General features: G+C 44.3%; 1 protein-coding gene across 1 annotated transcript in view; it reads right to left on the bottom strand.

The window, feature by feature from the left end:
- Positions 1-6,196: 6,196 nt before the first annotated feature.
- Positions 6,197-17,020, bottom strand: part of TMEM59 (transmembrane protein 59) — a 182,183-nt gene continuing 171,359 nt past the window's right edge. Inside the window, exon 8 of the mRNA XM_069642150.1 lies at positions 6,197-8,005. Coding sequence (XP_069498251.1) covers positions 7,850-8,005 — 156 coding nt within the window. The 3' untranslated portion in view covers positions 6,197-7,849. The remainder of the gene's footprint in view (positions 8,006-17,020) is intronic.

Here is a 17,020-nt window from a genome sequence, read left to right as displayed (position 1 = left end):
ATGTAACACAAAAATATACTGTAACACTTACCTGTGGGGCCGTGCAGGAGTGCCTGGTCCGGACTGTTGATGTATGTGAGGTATGGTACAGGACTTGACTTATGCTGCTTGTCCCAAAACACTCTCTCTCCTCAGTGCACTGAAAGGCTAAATGCCCAGTGGACCGTATGGTTGGGAGTGATTTGGTATGGGCCTTAATGTGGATCTTGGTTGCTGGGATGATTCAGGACCCCTCAGGATGAATCTAAGGACATAGGGATCATCAACCACTGCGTTATTACTCTTCCCCCACCACCTTCCCTGCTGCAGAATGTCCCAACTAGTACCACAAACCCCTGCTCACTGTAAATACACCTTGAAGATGCAATCTTCTCCAGTTCCTTCCTTTTAGGTGTACGTTCTTACAGACGTGTAGATATGAGATCCAATCTGCGACCTAACAATGGTCCTGCAGCACCTAAAGTTTTAACAGCTTGTTCCACGTTGATTGTACTGGTTCAACTGAAGAAAAAGCTAGGTGTGCGGAAGCGCGTTGTATTGCACGCGTTTAAAGCAAAAGTTCGGATTTAAGTCTTTCTGCATTAATGTCCTTCTTACTTTCAGGTCCGGGGCTGCTGCATCCGCTGTGTTGCGTTACCCGGGGGAGTCCCCACCACAGGAGGCTACACTGGTGTGTCCGGAACATCATTGGATTACAGTTTCAAAGGTGAGTAGGATTGCGGAGGGAGGGTAGGAGGAGACGCTTACAGGTGCCGAGGAGAAGCCGCACTGGAATCTGAGAAGCTCCGCAAGAGAAAATGAAGAAAAAAAGAGCTGCTGAGGTATGTATCTGCACCACCAGTACAGGACGCACGTTGGGCTGATGACAGGAGCAGAATCAAATGCGTGAGCTGTTGCGATGAGCCGATTCCAATGCACATGTTACGCTGCCTGTATGAGCAGCCAAGGAAAATGCTAAACGCTGGGTGTGGCCCAGGGCGTGGTTTATATAGCCCTGGGCTGTACCCAGCACCACTAGACCACCATGGACATTGCCGAGTTGGATAGCAGAGGGCCATCTTGCTTTCCACCTGGTGGCCAATTCTGGGAGCCATCTTGGAAGTGGCACTGGGCCACACAAACAGTCTGTAGCCTATTCTTGCGCCAGCTAGCAACCTTAAGGGTCCAGGCCTTGCCTGTGGTAATCGGAGTCCTAGGGATGTGGCTAGGGATCATGGCATATACTTCAAAATACACACACTCAGTTTCTGTAAATCAGCAGATACTCATTTGGGATGGAACACAGAAACCTCCTAAACCCGGAAGCGACTTAAATAACTAGGACACAGTGGACATTGATATATCACTGGTACATTTGGAGCAATACTGAGTTTGGTGTCAAAGAAAAGGGTGTGGGAATAAAACAATGGTTAACAAATATTCTTAAGCAGATAAGTACTTTTGGAACCCCCAATGCAAAGTAAATTAACCCTTTCCCAGCTACACGAGTTATAGAAAGTGTGACTTTTGTTGAGGGATAGTTAAGGCACAAAGTCAGAGGTTAGAAGTCTCTTTCAGGGAGCCAGGACAGTCAATGTCAATTGAGCAAACGTCTAGGTGAGCTGAAGCACTTCTTGCAAAATGTTTTAGATGTCTTTGTAGAGCATTAAATCACTGTAGGGCCACAAGCTGGCAGGCTTGTGAGGGGCAAAGCTGCAAGCAGCTCTGCAAAAGCAACCAAGACAAGTCTCAACTGAGAACTAGCAAGGCTACAACCACAAGAGGTAAGTCCCCTTAGTTTTACAGTACCTTTGGTTTGATGAAATTGGTTCCAGCTGGCTTCTGTTCCTGTGTAGGTCTGCAGATCCTGTTGTTGCTGGGCCTCAGTCGTGGGGACAAGAGGGAGGAGGTCTGGGGACTCCTGCACTACGAATTGAAGGTCGGCAGCAGCAATGGGCAAACTTCAGATCAGCTACCCTTCGCAGTTTCAGCTTCTCGCGGCTCTCTCAAATAGCACCACTGTGGTTCTCGCATACCTTATGGACTTTCCTTGCATCTGGGGTCCAGCACTCTGTTGAGGTGGCTCAGGCTTGGTCAGTCCTGCTTCTTGGGAGTCCGGAGGATCTTCCTGGTGCTCGGGTCCGACTTAAAGATGACACACTCGATTCTGGTGTTCTTCTCCCTGGCATTCAATTCCTGCAGCAGCCATGGAAGTACAGACAGCTCCGAGAGGATTTCCAAATGAGTTCGTTTTTTGGTTTTGATTGGTCCCACCAACCCAAGGGGAAAGTCGTCCTTTGCAGGGCTTCTCTAGCCGAGGCAAATTTGGAGCTTCAGCACTGCAGCCAACCAATGGTCCAGGAGTTGCAGCAGGCTTCTCTTCCAAATTCTTCCTTTGTCTAGTGGTTGACTCTGCCCTCCAAGCACAAAGCATTGCCTTTTATGCAGGTTTCTCCCATTCATTTGCAGCCTACCTCTCAATCACACAGCAGGGTGGCTGTCCTCAAGGACAGCCAGCCAGCCAATCACCTTTGTGTGCATTCCTGTAAACAAGGGGATTAAGCACTGGGAGTTTTGGCCACCTCCATCACTTCCTGCCCCTGCCAGACACGTTGGAGCCAGAGGTGGGCTTCACCAGTGAATCCTGCCAAAGAAATCGTACAAAGGGACCAAACCTGGTTTGGCGCGCAGAGTAAATCTCAAGAAGGACCTTTCCAACAACACATGGTGGAAAAAAGATCGGGTCATTTTGACGAAATGGGCACCCATGGGTGCTTTACTGCAGCTGCAATTGCAGCTTGCGGTAAAACATACAATGGTAGGAAAAAGTAAACCACTGCTACCAGCCATTTATTGTGGAAAGGGTAACATCAAAATGTTACATGAGAAACTAGACTAAGGGGATACTAAGTAACCCCTCCAGCACCCTATTGTAAGATAGTGTGTGCTGGGTTTAGAAAGTTACAACATGAAAGGAAAGACAATTTCACTTTACTGCTCTTGGAAACAGTAGTTTCACCAAGAGAAGGTATTTAAACCTTTGGGAAATCTAATAGACTTCCCTGTGCCACTGAACTGAAGGTGCTGTGTGTCACAATGTAAAGATGATGCCTATGGAGTTTGTCAGACTCCAAAGTCAAAAGAAACAGTCCAAATCACAGAAAAATACATGAGTGGGGAAAAAGGTCTCACTCTCTCCAGGTTAGAAATTAAAAGTCCTAAAGTCCAGCAAAAAAAGCTGTGGGTCTCCAAGGTAGAAGGGAATTAGCACATTTCTGAGCTGAGAATTCTTCCCAACACTACCAATCAGTGGGCTTATAGGGCAACCTGCTAAACAATGTTGCATAGACCAATCCGCTGCCCATTTTGTCTACTATAATAAGTATTATATGTATTTAGAGGTTGTTCGAGGTGTATCTTACAGATCAGACAGCCAATGGTGTACTAACCCCCATGTATTCTAGATATGTTCCCCTAACCAATCCCTTCAGTCAATAGGTTTTACAGTTTGCCACATAGGATGATGTCATAGATGACACATATTGGGGTATAAAACCTCTGTGTAATCAAGTTTGTATGTGAGTGTGCAAGCATCAGTCCAATGTCTGCCAGTTTGCCATGTTTTATTAAATTGAGAATCAAGTAGTACTTTGCCATAGTCCGAGTCTGTCCGGTTATTTGGTCGGAGATCTTGATTGGTAATCCCATCTAGCACAAGAGACGCTTCAAGGTGCTAAAGCAAAGCCTGGAATAGGAAGCCAATTAACCAATCAATTTTAACGTTTTAATCCACCAATATGAGGGCTTTAAAACTGAGGCCAAGATCCAGAGACATTCTCTGTGGGCTAGGAGAGGAGTTTGTTGAGAAATCTGATGAGCAGCAGAGATGGGAAACCCCTTGAGCCCAGGAGGAGGTTTGCTCCAGTAAATGGGAGAAGAGGAGTGGGCTCATGGGAAGACAGGTATGCTCAAGTAAGGGGCAGGTGAGTCTCTTGAGACCAGACAAGATCCCTGAACCAAGAGAAGGGGGTGAAAAGTAATAATAGTGTTACTCTGATTCCCAGAAGAGGGACATGTGCAACAGAAGAGGAGAACCCAGTGAACCCCAGAGGAGGGGTGTGCTCCAGTGAGCGGGAGGAGAGCCCCGTGAGCCCAGAAGCAGCACAGGAAAGGGACGTTTACATAGGGGAGATCGCCTTGGCCCTTGAAGGGGGCAGTTACTGCGTGAAGGACATTTGGGACACGTATGCACTCCCAGGCACAATTTAAACAGGCCACTGCAAATTACTCAAGAGTGGCCTCCTACATCACCATACTCTCTTCCAGTGTTGGGCCCAGATAGATATCCAAGCTCATAGGTTGTAGTCCGCTTTAGCACAGACAAGTATCGCTGCCTTCATGCAGTTATCATGGCTGGCGTGGCAAGCAGTCTAAAAAAGATGAATAAAACCTACCAGCGAGGTCAATATAAGGGAGCACCAAGAGAAGAAAAAAAAACCAATACGTTACGCTACATTTTATTGTAAATAAACACATCTTTTGTACAACTGTACACAATGCCCTAATCCACTGTAGTTCACACACCCAGTCATTCAGTGCCAAAAGCCAAAAGGTAGCAATACCTAATTCGATGTTATAGGCGAGTTGTGTAAATTAAATAATCAATACACTGACTATCGAGCACAAATACAATGTTCACGAGGGAATAATGCATTACAGAATGTTTAAGAAATAAGAAATTAACTAGAATGCAGTAAAGATCTTGCACACAACTCCTGTTGATCAAATGTATGCAGCTAGCATTAAGCAATTAAGGAAATGACAGTTGTTGGTTAGACACACTGGGCAAGTTTCATAAAGTTTTTGTTCACTGGCAAGAATGAAGGGTGCTCATAAATGGACTAAACACTGCATTCTGTGGATGGTAGAATTTGCAAAGGTAAAGGGGCCTGCGCAAATGCCTTTCCGCAAGCAGATAGTAGCTGTCCACAGAATCTGCTGACATGAGGCAAGCTACAGGAGGAGATGCCACATCTTCGAGAATATCCAGTTTCATGAAGGGGATGTGTTCTTGGAATGCGGCACTGCTTGTATTTGTGCACGCACTCTGTGTTGTCAAAGACAGGATACTGTGGAAAGATCGCTGCTGCCAGGGGTCAGCACAGACCCCAGCCTGCACACATTTGCCTCAGACTGAAAAGATCATTCAAAAGCGACAATTTCTTGTATTTCCGGATACAAAAAGGGGGTCAGTCAGTTCCTTCATGTTCCTCACTGCTAATGGGCACCTAGTTCCCACGTAGGTGCTCATGCGTTTGTTTGGCATGTACTCAGCATGTAAGTATAGAGGCACTGGCTGTGGGTGCCTTGTGCCCACATCTGATCCCTCGTTCTGCACATGGGCACCTTCATCTGAACCAGCAAAGCTAGGTTCAACAAACAAGGGTGCAGAATGTTAGGGGGAACGTTGCCCAACGCATTCTACTCCAGGATCTCATTTATTATTTTTTCCCCATTGTGTTGAAGGAGTGATTTTCCAAATCAAGCCAGCTGTCATTAGAGATTTGGATATAAACAATACTTATTTTGTGGGTTTCAGACATTTGCAAAGACAGCAATCTGAGCACTGAACAAAATGACAGTATTAGGAGGTGCCTATCATGAATCGCATTTAGAAAATGTAACAAAATATATTTTTAAAAGTAGGCAATGCATTAGCCAGTTTATAGTGGGGTAATTTTGTGTATTTAAAGGTTTGCATAACTTTTACTGAAAAAAATTTAACTATCTGAATCTTTAAACCCTGACAGCTAATAACGAGCCAGAGCTTCCAGGCAATAATATCCAGTTTTACCCAACATTTCACAGATCTCGATAGCTGCTGGGATATCCACTATTAAGAATGCAGCGCTTTGTGACACTCATATGACAATCTGGAGTATCACACAAAATGCCAGGGCACGAATTCTGAACAGTTGGTTTTCTGGTTATGAGCAAAGCAGTTTTGTTAGTTAAATGTACAACTTTTTTCACCAGAACTGTCCAAAAGAGAAAATAATTTTGACTTCAACAACAATTCTGGATTTAAAAGTCATAGCATGAATTAGAAAATCATCCACTAACCTATCACCAAAGCTTGCCATGTGCACCAGAGCATACTGGGATTTACAGGGGCATGCAATATGGAACCTTTACTCAAAAAAAAGCAATGACAACAGAACTTTCATATAATTTATTCGATGACTACTAGAGGATAAAAAGGTTCATTTTATTATCAGGCTAAATGGTGGTGAGAGAATTATGGGACACACTTAAATGATCTTATTATTTACATCAAGACCATATACTCCCACTCTTTCTACGAGGTTAAAAGTGCATCTAGTCGTTCATATGAGAGCCTACTAATATGGACATAACAGTCTAGAGGTGAGCAGGTTTACTCTGTGGAATAAAGAAAACTAAGGAAAGAAACACCCCACACAACATATTCTTAACACAGCGGGTTGCATCAATGTCAGACAAATGGAATGGATCTTAGCAAAAGAACTAAGTGGTGGGAATTGTGTTTATGTATCCTTATCTTAAGGGGACCTGAACCCATCAACCTTCAAGGGATCTAGCTTAACTAATTTATTATAAAGAAAAAAAATGATATTCTTAATCTGCTTTGGCTTCGGAATCTTCCGAGTCCAAAATAGCATACTGCTGATATACATAGAGTTGTAATGACGAACTTGGCACTCGAGACGAATTTGAGCCTGACCTGTACCAGAGACGTTGTGAGCATAAATCTTTAAAAGAACAAATGAAAGAACATCTTCTTTACATTTGACATGCACCTTAACAACAGAAGGGGTAGTAAACTCCACAAAACCACAAACCTTAATCTCATCAGGTTGTCAAAACAAGGTTTGAGGGCAGAACAATTACAAACCAGGCTGCTGCCTTAAATCGAACATCTAGCAACTGTCTGTAGACTTCTTAAGGCCCATTAATTCTACAGGTGCATCCAATTTCAGGGACAGAAAACTGAAAACAGCCACGTGCTACACGGCATGCTATACAGAACTGCTAATAACATAACAAAACCGATTAGATGGGCTTATAATCATGTGCACCCTACAAGCAACGAAGAGGCTCAATGTCACCATTGGCAAGTTGATTTTGTTGTTGTTGCTACTGATGCAAAGGTTAATTTGCTTTAAAAAGCTGTTTTTTGGATAATACATACATATTTAGTATGGACTGAGGCCAGATACAATCCCCGTCCCTCCCTCCAAGTTCCCCTTGCACTCAGATGGGTCCTATTCAAACCAAGGAAACAGATGACAATTTTAATTGCAAACATTAAAATCACATTTTTTTTCATTATTACAAGGTTCTCTCACCTTCTGTTTAATACGTTACAACTTACTCAGCTTTTCGAACTCACTGTGGTGTAGGGGTTGCACAGATGTAGCAAGGAAAAAAAACTGCATGACCCCACATTTTCATCCTATGCTTTTTACACTCTCACTCAGAACCTGTACAGCAGTAGTATTCTTAAAATACAACGTTAAGATGTGCCACCATGTAAGCATGTGGAACACACTGTAGATAATACACAAGAAAAACAGAATAGATCTTGAAACCCCAGATTCATTTCTTCTTGCCAATAAGAAATGTAAAAAAAAGAAGAAAAATAAATCAGTAACATTCTACTGTCGCCAACAGATGCTGTAGAATTATTTGTAATTACATATTCCCTATTCCCTCGACCCCTTCACAGCATCACTAGAGATTAAGGAAAACAGTAGAGCAAAACCCCCAAAGGGATACAAGTCGGAATTTAGAATTAAGTCTGTTTAAATATAAACGAACACAATTCCCTTTAAATTGCCGAGTGGGCCAGGTCAACTTTTGTAGGTAAGGGGCCAGCTTCTTCAATTTCTTCTTCTTTGCTTCTAACAAGAACAAGTGAGGCGGGTGGGTACAAATTCAGTTTGTGCTCTTTCATGTATTCCATGTCTCCGTAGATGCTCAGCTTCTGCAAGAATTGACAAGGCAGCTATTAAAATCAACAAGCGATGCATAAAAGGCAGCATTGCAGTTAGATTTCTCTAATCATATCAAATTTTTTGGTTTAATGTATCTGGTTTATTTTCCCAACAGTAATGTTATATTTTTATGTACGAGAACACAGACTATCCTAAAGCAGGACTTCCTCACAGTTTTTTTTTTGCAGTCTCGGACTTGTATTAACAATGAGGATAGAAAATCTACAAGCACCAGAATGTAAACGACAAAGCCAGAACACATCTGCAGCAGGGCAGCTAGATAATGAAAGCTAGGCACATGGCATTACAATAATACAAAAACATGTTAGGTAGGATTTTCATAGCAATGATAAATCTTCCTGACCTGTGCCAACCCCAGAACCCTTTGCTTTTACTGGTCGATTATTATTCCTTGTACCTCCGAGTGTGAACCTTTTTCCACACTCACAGAATCTTTTACTCTTTATGGGTGTAATTTTTAAGACTCTCCACAGTGTCTGCTAAAAATGATCCTCTGGAAACTTTTGGCAATAGGTGCCTATTGTTGCTGGATTGCTTAGGGGCTCCCCTTTTTTACTTTCTCTGGCTAACGTGAGAACTACAGTTCCCAAGGGCACAAAGGATCTTTGGATCCCTTTTACATTTTATTAGGCAAAATCACCACCTTATGTGGAGTGATGGGGAGATCGGGGATACCCAGTTTCTCATTTTAAAATCTAACATTGATGTTACAAGGACAAACTTACCTTTAATGGCTGGGGCAGTGTTCGGTGCACCTTTACCGCAGGCTGTTTGCACCCATGGGTGCTCATTTTATCAAAATGGCCCGTCTTGTTTTTCCACCCTTTTAGTTTTCCTTGTCCTTTCTTGTTCCTCCCTCTCCACCACCCCCTCCCCCTGACGTCCAGGGTGGGAAATTCCTTTTTAGTGATGATCATCTGTGGCAGGAGTCCTATGAACTCCCCCGCCCAGGCTCCACAGTGTTTGTGAAGGCAGGGAGCAAGGGAGGAGTCCACATCTCTGAAGCCCTTTGTCTTTGAGCCTGAGTGCAAGATTCCAGTTTAAACTGGGAGGCTGGCTGTTCTGAAAGGGTTCCCAATACTGAGACGATTTCCAGCGACCGGAGAGCCTGCTGTAGAACCAGAGCCTGCTGTAGCTCTTCCTTCTGTTAGGTAAGATTTTCACAGAACTGGTAAATCTTCCTGACCTGGGTCAACCCCAGAACTTTTTGCTTTACTAGTGGGATATTTGTCCTTAATACCTCAGTAAGTGGGAACCTTTTTCCATACTCACATAATCTTGAACTCTTTTTATGGGTGTCATTTTATTGACTCTCCATATGGTCTTTTTAAAGTTATCCTCTTTAACAACTATTGCCAATAAGCGCCTGCTGTTGCTGGGTTCTCCCCTTTTAACTTTCTTTTGCTAACCTTGAGGGAACTACAGTTCCCAAGGGTGGAAAGGATCTTTGGATCCCTTTTACATTTTATTCTGTGAAGCCAGCACACCCCACCTTATGTGGAGTGCTGGGGAGATACAATGTATCCCCTTTCACTAAACTGAAAATTCTGTTACAGGGACAAGCTTACCTTCAACGGCTGGTGGCAGTGATACCTTGTATTAATGTGGTGCACCTTTACCGTGGGCTGTGTGCACAGCTGCAGTAAAGGCACCCAAGGGTGCTCATTTTACCAAAATGCACCACCCCCTCACCCCCATCTTCTTTTTTCGCCAATTTAGTGTTCGTCGTTTCTTGTCCCTTCCCCAGACATCCAGGGCGGGAATTTGTGCGATTCTTTTTCTTCAGCAGGAGTCCCCAGGACTCCCTGCCCAGGCTGCAGTCTGTCTATGAGGCTAAGAAGTGAGGGAGGAGTCCATAACTCCACAGCCCTTTGTCTTACGCCTTGCTTAAATGGGTACAAATCCCAGTGGGGGGCTGGCTGTCCCGATTGGACAACCAGACCGCCCCTTCATGTAAAATGCGGGAAGAGAATGCAGGAGGTTGTGTTGTAATTGGTTTATGGTCATAATACCGAAAATATAAATCTCGGAAAAAAAAAGTCGCATTTTTTTTATGATGTTTTTTTTATTCTAAATGGGGGGGTTCCCCCCAACCACCCTTTTTTAATTTTTTTTTTTACCATTTTTTTTATCCCGGACCCCAAAATAAATATATAATTAAAAAGAGAAATTCGACTTTTTTTTCCGAGATTTTTTTTCTTGACCTTTTTGTCATTCGAGATTTTTTTTTTCTCGATATTTTGACCGACAACCGTTGTAATTCCTGATAAATACAGCGAACCCGGAAGCTGAAGAAAAGTCGGCCACTGGAACCAAAACCGAAAAGGAAGGAAAAGGAAACGTGGCTGAAATGATTTCCAGCGACCGGCAAGACTGCTGTGTAACCAGAGCCTACTGTAGCCATTCCCTCCAATCGACCTGGCGACTCCGAAAATGACAACCCCGACCCAGAGCCTGTTGCGACCCACTAGACTCAAGATGATCTGCATTTGGAGCCATCCCACGCGGTGCTGTGACCTTGCGTTGTTGCAATACTCCAATACCCTGGGACCTCAAGCCATCGTGAAGTTCACAGTCTTCCGAATTCCACATCTCACTGAATCTTCGTGTGCATCCTGGTGGATCTCCAGAGACACAAATAAAGTCTGAAAAGTGCCCTCAGAGTGCTGGACCTTGGTGATGATGAGAATTCAACCGCGATTTTCTGTCTTCTCCTTGAAAAGGCGCCACATCTTCTGAACCGCAAGAGAAACCTTGCCTAGAGCCTTCTTCATTGATCCTGCTGCAAAGTCCCTTCTGAGGTCTTGTTTTCAGTCACCACAACAAGGAATCCACTGGCTGGGTATTTGGCTGCAGACCCTGAAGTCCTCCTGCTGCAAAATCTTCAATGCTGAGGTACTGTGTTGGCTTGGGTATGTACTTACCTTAATACTGTTAGGATTTCTGTGTAGCTGTGGGTTGTTTTCTGCGATTGTCCCACTGCTAGAATCCTGCTAGGGTGTCTTCTGTGAAGCCCCTGGACACTCTTACCCATTTGTCTAGTTTTCCTAAGGAACTCTAAAGAACCTATTCTGACACTGCCTGTTGGTCACTAGTCCTAGTGACCCCGTTCTGCCACTGAAAACACTCATGCTCCAAGAATAAGAGAAAGACTTTGAAAGGATTGGGCCTTTTGCCTAGAAAAGAAAAGGTAGTGTTTAAAAGTTACTTACTTGGAAAGAGTTGGTTGGTAACTAATTCTAAGAGTGAACAGTTACACAAGTTCTTACTGATCTTGAATGTGTGGTGTACTATTCTTAAAAGTATGGTTAACATCTTTTCTTCCTTAGCAACTGTTTTGCCAGTCGAATAGGTAGATGTGAAGGTATTTTACTCTCCTGTGATTAGGTTGTGCCTCTTCCCAAAAGTAAAGTGTTGGTTTCACCAGATTATTCATGCAGGGTAATTGTACGAGTGCGCTCCAACTGGGTCTTGCTTCCACTGACTTGCTGCTAGCCTGTCCTTAATAAGTCTTTATCAGGTTGTTGCCTACCTAGAATAACAGTCATTCAGTAAAGTGTAACATTGGGTTTTACTTTCCCCTTCATTGTGAGGTTAAAAAAGGTATGTGGGTTTTACTTAACTTGTGTTAGCTGTGTGCCATCCAAAAATAAGTTACAAGAGTTACTGCTTACCTCAATCTGGGGTTCCCAGATTTCAAAAGCACCTGTAATTGTATATTACATCCTTCGGTTTTACTCACCTAGTATAACTGTGTGTTATCACAAAAGTAGTTCTAGGTTTTTTACTGCACCTAGAATAAGTGTTCCACTATTCACCAAAAGTATATTGTCCAGTTGACTGATTAAGTGATGTGTACTGAGCATCATTATACAACTGGAAGGGTCTACCGCCCTTGCATTACTGAATGTAATTGTAAAAAGTAACCATTGGTTTTTACTCCCCAAGAATAGGCTTGACCTATACTGAATGTGTATGAAAAGGTTTGGACTTCTCCAGAACTACTGTCAGGGGTTCCAAATAAGGTCTATACTTGGGTCTGTGTACCTGCAAGTATAGTGTGTTTTTATATTGTGATTTCATTTAATGTGTTAGTGCTTACTTACCCCTAGATTTATCTGGCCCTACGTGTATTTAAATAAAATCCTTTATTTTTATAATACAAAGTGTTTCAGTGTCTCTTTGGACCATTTGTATTACAATTTCATTGGTACTGATTCTACAGCCCTCTCTCCCCCTCCCAAGATAAGCCTGGGTGCTCCGTCTACGCTACTATGAACTCAGGTGGTCCAGCCTTATACTAAGAGTGGAGTCTTGTACTGCCTCAGTTGAATGGTTTTACTGAGCCCTTAGTTGGACTTCAGAAAAACTGTCCCAACACCTTCCAATTGACCTGGCGAATCCAAAACCGGTGACCCCCACACCCTCAGAGCCTGGCGAGACCCACTGGACTCAAGAAGACCTGCATTTTGAGCCATCCCACACTGTGCTGCGGCCTTGCAGGGCTGCAATACCCTAATACTCGGGTACCTCAAGTCTTCTGAATTCAGAATCTCACTGAAACTTCGTGGGCATCCTGCTGGATCTCCAGAGGCACAATTCCAGTCGGAAAAGTCTCCTCACCAGAGTGCTGGACCTCAAACGACGAGAATCCGACCAGCGACATTCTCTCTTTTTTTTGCGCACTTGAAAAAGGTGCCAAATCCTGCTGTGCGAGTGACAGCTAGGCTGTACATGAATGGGAAAAAAACTGCATAAAAGGTGAGGCTTGAACTGAAGGCAGAGTCAACCACTGGACGAAACATCCGAAGGAACCTTAAAGTGAAGCTTGCAGCACCCTCCTGGACCGTTGGAACTGCCCGGTGAAGCCCTGCTGCAGTGCTGAAGCTCAAATTCAGAATCGACTAGAGAAGCCCCGGAACGGACAACGGTTCCCTTGGGTTGGTGGGACCAACTAACCCCAAGACAAACTTTGCTGGAGGACCTTCCCCAACTGGCTGTACTTCTTTGCTGCTGCTGGAACCAAGTTCCAGGGGTCGAGTAACCCATAGTCGAGTGCATCGTCTTTAAACCGGACCGATGCTCCAGGAAGATCCTGAGGCCCATCCCAAAGCAGTCACCTCACCAGAGTGCGGTGGTGCTATTTGCCGGTAGCTGAAACTGTGAAGTGCCGCTGAACCGATAGCCTGTAGCTGCCGCTGACCTTCAAACTGGAGTGCATGAGTCCTCCAGACATCCTCCTTGTCCCCACAACTGAGGCCCAGGAACCCAGGATCTGGAAGACTGCAACCAGACAAGAAGCCAGCAGGATCCTCTTCTTCAAACCTAAGGTACTGTCTTGACTAAGGGGGTAATTACCTCTTGTCTGTAGCTTGCATTATCTCAGTTGAGACTTGCAGTATCTGCTTTTTGTTGATTTCAGCTCTGACTTTCACAAGCCTAACAGCGTGTGGCCCAACAGTGATTTCTTCACAAACTCTCCAACTTTTGTGCAAGACTTTTGTACGATCTAAAGAAGTGTCTCAGCTCCATACACACGGTTCACATTTTTTTGGGCGGTCCTGGCCTCCTGCAGACTCTTCTGACCCATTGTCTTTGATTCTAATTGTCCCTCATAGGTGTTAAGTTTAACTTGTATTGCTGGGAAAGATCTAATCTCGACTTCATTGGGGGATTGTAAAGTGCTCACGTGATCCGATAACCTTTTTCCTACCCTAACCTCCTTTGCCACAACATCAGAATTGTATTAAGTACTCTCCTATTAATGGAAGTCACCTCAGGGTGTAGTAAGTGTGTATGAAGCATCTCTAAAGAGCATCTACTTGCTTATTTTCAATCAGAGAAAGTGTTATGAAGTGTATTTGTATTGTTGCACATTGTGCCCTTTTTAAAGAAGGCTTATTTAAAAACGACCGTTAATTATTTTACTAGAAAACCTTGTGTGCAAGTGTTATTTGGATACTTGTAAATGTGAATCCCAGTTTTACATCTCTACAGCTCACATTTACCCTCTTGAGATAGGTCTGGCTGCTCAGTCACTCTACCAACTTGTGTAATACAGACCTATAGTAATAGGTGGGTTACCTATTACCAAGCGGAGAAGGCTGGTGTAGTCTCCCACAGGGTTATTGCATCCAATCTTGCCCAACAACCCTCACCTTCCCTCCTCACATCTCTGACGTCTCTAAGATGTCAAACTATCAGCTGCACCTCCTCAGAGGTATTCCTCCTTTCCCCACTTTCCTTGACAGGCTCACTGTCTCCAGAGCTCTGGTCCTCTCTAGGCTGGACTACTGCAACAGCCTCTTTCTAAATCTGCCTGCTTCTACTCTCCGACATCTACAACTTATCCAGAACAGGACTGCGAGACTTGTCCTTGGACTCAAGCCCAGGGATCGTATCTCTCCAGCTCTGAAATCTCGCCACTGGCTCCCTGTGGCAGCAAGGACCAAGTTCAAGACCCTTTGCATCGTCCAAGGCTTTCTGGGGCTTGGGACTGTACTACCTCCAACTCTCTTCCTAAACATCTCACTTCTCGAGATCTCCGCTCCTCCACTTCCAACTCTGAGGGTTAGACGCTTTTCCAAGCAGAGAGTCGGAGGCAGATCTCTCTTCGCTGTGGCCTCCCTGTGGAACAGTTTCCCCGCCTCTCAAACTTGAACCAACCCACCCCCGGTTCTGGAAGCAACTCGCTTCTGCTTTCTCACTTTCTCTCCCCTGCTGATGTCACTACTTCTCTACAGACTGGTCACCTGGCTACCCTCTGAACTAGGGTGTTAGGCAATGTTTGAATGCAGTACCCTACACTACAAACAACTATGACTACAGGTATAGGCACCCAACCTTTGGTATAAGCTTGTACTACACAATTTTGGTAGCATGTTGAGCAGCCAGGCTCATCTCAAGAGGGGAAATGTGAGCTGGAGTGGAGTTACACAAAGATTCAGTTACAGGTATTCAAATATACTCTTACACTCAAGGTTTCCTGCATAAACAATGAATGTATCAGTCAGTTATAAAGCCTTCTTTAGAAGGAAGCAATATACTAGTAACACACAAATACACATAAATACTATATACTATGAGTTTCTGGATCAGAAAAGGCCCTTTTGGGATGGCCCACAGACACAACCTACACCCACAGGTGACTTAATTGACAAGGGTGCTGGGGACATTAATACCTTACTGTTGGCATACAGAATACTCTTTAAAAGGTAAGTAAAAGGCAAAGGTTATTAGAACACAAGAATTTACAAATATTCATAAGCAGGGCAAATACTTTCAGATAGCAAGAGAAGATTCATTCAATTCAATAGGCTAAGCCAAAGTCATAGGCCAAAGTCTCTGTATAGGATGCAACACTTCAGGCAGGTAAATGGAAAAGTATGTGCACAAGTTCTTAGGAGTCTGAGAAAAAGAAGAATCAAATGTAGGGCCACAAGCTGATTAGACCTGTGAGTTGCAGAAGTTACAAGCACTTCCACAGTAAGAGGCAAGTCCTCTTAGGCTAGTTTTACAATACCTTAATAAAGAAGAAAAAGAAGCTCCTGAAGACTTCTGTTCATGTACAGCTCTGCAGATCTCACTGTTCCTGACCCTCAATCCTGGGGACAAGAGGTAGGACATCGTGGGACTCCTGCACTGTACTGACTGTCAAAGCTGGCAACCAACAAACTTTACTTTCAGTGGCTGTTTCGCATTTCAGCTCCTTGCGGTACAGCAAATAGCAATACGTGCGGTTTCTGGCTGTCAAGATGGACTTTCTTTGCATTTGAGGTCCTGCACTCAACTGAAGGGGTCAGGCTCGGTCACCCCTGCTTTGTCGGAGTCCAGAGGGTCTTCCAAAAGCTTTAGGCCAGCTTACAAGCAATGCACACAATAGAGTGTCCCTCTCTCTGGCTCTACGGTTTCCTGCAGCAACTCTGAGGAAATTCAACCAGTTCCGAGATGGGTGTCCAGGTGGCTTACTTGGGAGTTGATTGGTCCTACCAACTCAAAGGGAGAAGTTTTCCTTTGCAGGGCTTCTCGGTCGATGCGAACTTGGTGATTCGGTCCTGCAGCAGGGCTTCACCGGGCAAATCAACGGTCCAGGAGTTGCAGCAGCCGTCCTCTTCAAGCTCTTCTTCGATTCCTTCATCCAGTGGTCGTCTCTGCCTTCCAAGCCAAAGGACTTGCCTTCTATTCAGTTCTCTCCCATTCATTCCAGCCTAGCTGTCACTCACCCAGCAGGGTGGCTGTCCTTGCTGGACAGCCAGCCAGCCAATCACCAAAGAGTGCATTTGGGTCCCTAGGAGACTAAGCACAGGGAGTTTTGGGCACCTCCCTCACTTCCTGCCCACTCCAGACATTCGGGCGCTATAGGTGGGTTTCACTCCTGAAGGCCGCCAAAGGCGAATGAACAAAGAGACCATACCGGGTTTGGCACGCAGAGAAAGACTCAAGAAGAACCTTTCCACAAAGACATGGCGAAAAAAAGACCGGGAACCGTTTTAACAAAGGAGGCTCAGGAATCATCTTGAAAAACCTGGTTCACACAATTTAACATTACCGGAGCTGCGAACAGTTCCCGGTCAGGGTAAGTCATGGTAGTTTGTTGTAAAACCACTGCCACCAGCCATTCTGAGGGGAAAGGGTAACATTTTACTGTTACATGAGTAACTAGACATAGGGGATACTAAGTAACCCATCCAGCACTCTATTGTAACATTGGGTATGCTGGGTCTAGAATTTTACAAGACTAAGTGAAGTCAATTTCACTCTGCTGCTCTGAGAAACAGTAGTTGATCCTAGAGAAGGTATTTAAATCTTGGGAAGCCTGGAAGACTTCCCTGTGCCACTGCACTGAAGGTGCTGTGTAACACAGATGTAAAAGATGCCGCCTATGGAGCTGGTTAGACTCCAAAACCAAAAGAAACAGTGTAAAAAAAAAAAACACAGTCAAATACATGAGTGGGAAAAGGGGTCCCTCTCCAGGTAAAAGAAAT

Source organism: Ambystoma mexicanum, chromosome 1q (genome assembly GCF_040938575.1).
Source record: "Ambystoma mexicanum isolate Mex_15411 chromosome 1q, UKY_AmexF1_1, whole genome shotgun sequence".
In the NCBI taxonomy this organism is placed as follows: Eukaryota; Metazoa; Chordata; class Amphibia; order Caudata; family Ambystomatidae; genus Ambystoma; species Ambystoma mexicanum.
This window is presented reverse-complemented; position numbering and strand designations above follow the sequence as displayed.